The following is a 4,631-nucleotide window of genomic DNA, read 5'->3' as shown; positions in this document are numbered from 1 at the left end:
AAAATGAAAACAAGTGTCAGTCAGCTGGTTCATGTCCAGCAGGTGGGGAGGAATCAGTGAGTCTGTTACTCCAGTTACTTACTCAGAGGTAAAGTTAAAGAAAACGAGTTTCCTTCATCGCACTAAACCTGCCCACTAAACATGACCCTGAATGAACCCATATGTAAAGGACTGTAGGTTTTAAGCAGGCTCACGTAATGGCAACACAATAGATGAGGAAAGTGGGGGAACTCTGACGACATCTAGTGGACATCTTGAAGATGACGGGTCTGAACAGAGAGCAATGCAGGTCTGTGGAGAAGATTGCAGCACACTGTGAAATATGAACTATGAATAATATCTACATCTGTAATGATGTAATCAAAATAGGCTCCATGTAGTTTAAGTTCTGTTACTGTACTTATGAAGCAAACTGCACACACAGAGTTGGCAAACATTGAGTTTACTTGCATTTAGGCAAAATGATATAAACACTTATCATGAGCCAATATAGCACATTTAACTGCTTTTATTTAGCAGGGATTACACAATACACAAAATTAGTCACAAAAAATTTAATCAAATCTTGCAACATGTTGCTAAGAAGAACCAGGACAACCAGGTCAAAGCCATACTGAAGTATAACCTTCATTAACATAAATCACAAAGAAAACATATTTAAATAAAAATTGTATACTTGTCTTGAACTTTTTTAAATCTTTAGTCCTGTGTATCAAAACTTATTTATTGGCTGATAAAAAGGAATCACATCATGGTTGTTACAAGGAACAAGTGATGAAAAACTCATTTTCATGTTTGTTTTCTTCTATACTGAAGAAGAAATACAAGTTTCTGTGGTAAATATTAAAAGAGCATCCATGTTCAATAAATATTTGTGTCACCTTTAAAGACCAATAAAAAAAATATCAAACTTAGAGAAACATAAAGTCAGGGCTGGAACAAACAACATAGAGTGCCCTTCACTGCTGTGGACAGGAAATGTACCGTGACTTGGAGCATGAGGTCATTTTCTACCTCGGGTGCTGCAGTGATTTGGTTTGTCACTCAGGTGGATCCTTAGATGAAAATTCAGTCCTGATTTCCAACTGAATCTTTCCCCACAGGAGCTACAAATATATGGTTTCTCACCTGTGTGGATCCTTCTGTGACTTTTCATAGTCGACAAGTCTCTAAACTCTTTCCTACAGACGTTGCAAGAATACGCTTTCTCACCGGTGTGGATTCTCAAATGAGTTTCTAGTCCTGATTTCTTACCAAATCTTTTCCCACAGGTGCTACAGAAATACGGCTTCTCGCCTGTGTGGATTCTCACGTGACTTTCAAATCCGGATTTCTTATTAAATCTTTTCCCACAGGTGATGCAAAAATATGGCTTCTCGCCTGTGTGGATCCTTACGTGAGTTTCCAATCCTGATTTCCAAATGAATCTTTTCCCACAGGTGCTACAAGAATGTGGCTTCTCACTTGTGTGAACTCTCATGTGTCTCGTCAGGTTGGATTTACACTGAAAAGTTTTTCCACAAGTGTCACAGCTTACAGATTTTTTACTTGTATCAGTTTCACTCCGAGACTTATCTGTTCGGTTTTTGTGACGTCTCCTTTTCTTCAGCTCCGCATTTCTAGTTGATCCCGAGTCCACATGCTGGTTTTCTTCCTGTTCCTCAAGCTCTGGTTCAGGAAAGTTAAGAGCAAGGAGCTGGTCATCGTTTGGTTCTGATTCACTGAGGTCACTTTCCTCAAAACTAGAAGTCACCATAAAACTATTGATCTCCTGCTTCAGTACAATCTCCTCCAGCTCCTGACTGGTGCAGAGTTCCTCCTGTTCCTCTTTAATCTGTGGAGGATCTGGGTCCTCCTGGTCCAGACTTGAGTTCCTCTCCTGCTGATTGGCGACAAACTCCTCCTCCTTACAGGCAGTTTGCTGGTGGAGGTCTAAACGAACAATAAAAAAAATGTAATTATAGAAAAACACTTCTGAGAAGATAAAGTTTTAGTTAAAGTCTGTAATGAGGGCATGTTGCTCACATTTGCAGGTGAAATTAAAAGTGTGTAAAAATGAAGTTATTTGTGCACTCTGATGCAAATGAGAACTTGAGTTCTGACATTTTTCAGCAACATTAAGAGTAAAAAAAACCTTTCAAACAAAAAAGAACTCACTTATTACTGACTGACTGATGATCTATTTTGGAGTTGATCTCGAAACTGATCTACATCTTGATATTTTTCAAAATAATCTTCACTATTGGGGGTGGCTGTAGCTCAGGCGGTAGAGCAGATCATCTACTGATCGGTTCGATTCCCGGCTTCACCTAGTCTGCATTTCAAATATCCTTGGGCAAGATACTAACTCCAAGTTGCCTCAAGTTGCTCTTTGATCTGTGGAATGTGTGTCTGAATGTTGGTAGAAAGCACTAAGAAAAATGTGCTTGTGCGAATGGGAGTGAGTGGGTGAATGCACAAGTTTTGTAAAGCGCTTTGAGTGCTCAAGATTGAGTAGAAAAGCGCTATATAAGAACCAGTCCATTTAAAACTCCCTGTCATGTTTTCACGAATACACATTAAATAGATCTGACTGATACAAACTGTAGGTTTAATATTAATGTTAACACTTCAGAAAAGCGATTACAGTTTTACCGCTGGTCTGTAAATCTTTCTCAGGTTTCCAGATGTTATGCAGCTGTCTGAGCCGCTCTTCCCCGCTCCAGACGACGATGCCTTCATCCTCGTGTTTCACTACAAGCTGTTCTCCCTCTTGACTGATGCAGAGTTCCTCCTGTTCCTCTTTGATCTGTGGGGGATCTGTGTCCTCCTGGTCCAGATTGAAGTTCCTCTCCTGCTTCCAGACCTGCTGGCCAGCCAGATCTTCCTCCTCCTTACACTTCATGTTGATGTGGGACTTGAGGAACAAAGTAAAAAGAAAAAGATTAGACAGGTAAAGGTGCAGCCTCAGTCAGCAGGGCTGTACACTGTGAGCATGTTGCTCACATATGTGAGAGAGGTTTGTACAAATGTTTCAGAAGCACCATGTGACTCCCTCTCTTTGTTGGAAAGTCTTATTAATTCACTTTATAACTATTACTTTGAAGATAAATTTCTACCATCACAAAAATATTATGACCTCTTTAAAAACAAACAACGGCAACTACATGACTTAAATTCCATGTTTAGATGAAGGTAATGGTCAATGCCTTTTGACAGGGGAAAAACCTCCACACAGAAGAATCTTACTTGGCTGAATCATAAATTATTCACCATGATTAAAACTGCAGATGAGCAATAATCTGCATTTTATTTTAGCCAAAGAGGAATGTTTCTGTTTGTCTGTGATCTGACTTTTTCTGCTGGGTCCAAATTTCATTTTATCCTGTGTAAGTTTGTTTCTCTTCCTGTTAACTAGCAAAGTCAAAATCACCTTGATTCATTTAACTTTAATTCAATTATAAATGTAATCATTTTATTGAACAATTAATTTCATTTCAATGAAAAACAATTACTTAAAAGAAAGAGATTAAGTTGGAGAGAGACATGTGGCCATCTTTTAGTGAGTTAGACCCTGATTAAGGGCTATTTTTAAAAGTAAAGCCCATCTCTCAAAGTCCCTGCCGGCCTGCCTCCACCTCGGGAAGTCTGTGGGTGCAGACGGAGGTGAGGAGCACCACAGGCGGCAGAGAACTGTCTGTAGCCCCGGAGTGAGGCGTCGTGAACCGAAGCAGACAGCGAACTGTGGCACAGTGCAGAAAACCGAAGCTTTCCCTCCCTGTTTGGTTTTGATGTGTCTCATGAAAGTCTATTGTTAAAAGTTGACCTTTAAAAAAAACGGACGCACTTGTTTGATTAGCTGCTCTCTGATTTTAGCCTGTTAGCTTACAGACTGAGCTCAGATCGTTCCTGTGTTAGTTCATTGAGAACATCACAGTTTTACATACCTGCTGCGTGACTTCATCTCGGGTCTCCGGCTGATATACAGCAGTCTGAGCCAGTGGCGGATCTCATCATCCTGGACGACTGTTTTTAATGTTTTTAACCACGGAGATTTCTTCTGCATCATCAGTCTCTCATTGTTAAACTCTCCCAGAAACTGAAGACAGTTGTGCCATTTCCGCGCTTCTTCTTCTTCTATTGAGTAGACGGCAGACTACACATGTCCAAGGGTAATACTGTCCTCCTCAGGCCATTGGCATCAAGTCAAAGCCTTAAAGTCTGGTACTTTGCGCATGGTCATTTTTTACGAACAGCAGAATCACAAGACAAAGCGTGCCAATGTTTATACTTTTCACTGTGACTGCCAAATAGATGAAAAAGTAGATGTTAAAAAACAACTTATAGTTTTGTCATTGGGCTGGTAGAAAGCTATGAGTTTCTGTCCCTTTGTCTGACCTTAGAGACTTATTTTAAAAGGAAACATTACAATCCTTTAAAGCAAGTATTTTCACCTCTGTTCCCCCCTCTGTACTTAGCTTTTTTGTTGTCATGTCAGTAATTGTCCAGTTGATGGCTCCCTTGGATCACAAGCCTGTCTCATGAGTCCAAGTGAATATATTCTTAATAAACAGCTTTGAAGAATTTGTGACCAACTTTGTTTAATTCGGAACATCATCATCATGAGTCAAACTCACTCTTGGATCTACAAA

The 4,631-nt window shown here is 39.9% G+C and overlaps 1 protein-coding gene across 1 annotated transcript; it reads right to left on the bottom strand.

The window, feature by feature from the left end:
* Nucleotides 1–426: 426 nt before the first annotated feature.
* On the bottom strand, nt 427–4,127 carry LOC146647530 (uncharacterized). Its single transcript, XM_085389578.1, has 3 exons — nt 3,927–4,127; nt 2,635–2,896; nt 427–1,932 (listed from the first exon to the last, which is right to left on the bottom strand). Exons 2-3 carry the CDS (start codon nt 2,882–2,884, stop codon nt 1,004–1,006), a joined length of 1,179 nt encoding a protein of 392 aa, XP_085245704.1. The 5' UTR covers nt 2,885–2,896; nt 3,927–4,127; the 3' UTR covers nt 427–1,003.
* Nucleotides 4,128–4,631: the final 504 nt, after the last annotated feature.

This window comes from Rhamphochromis longiceps, linkage group LG18, assembly GCF_057381845.1.
Source record: "Rhamphochromis longiceps isolate RC_006_pf linkage group LG18, R_longiceps_female_GT1.1, whole genome shotgun sequence".
In the NCBI taxonomy this organism is placed as follows: domain Eukaryota; kingdom Metazoa; phylum Chordata; class Actinopteri; order Cichliformes; family Cichlidae; genus Rhamphochromis; species Rhamphochromis longiceps.
Note: the sequence above shows the minus strand (reverse complement) of the source record. Positions and strands in the feature narration are given on the sequence as shown.

Coding starts and splice junctions, on each gene's coding strand:
- LOC146647530 (XM_085389578.1), bottom strand. CDS start 2,884: ATGAAGTGTAAGGAGGAGGAAGATCTGGCTGGCCAGCAGGTCTGGAAG. Junction 1,933..2,634: donor GAAAGATTTACAGACCAGCG/GTAAAACTGTAA, acceptor TTGTTCGTTTAG/ACCTCCACCAGCAAACTGCC.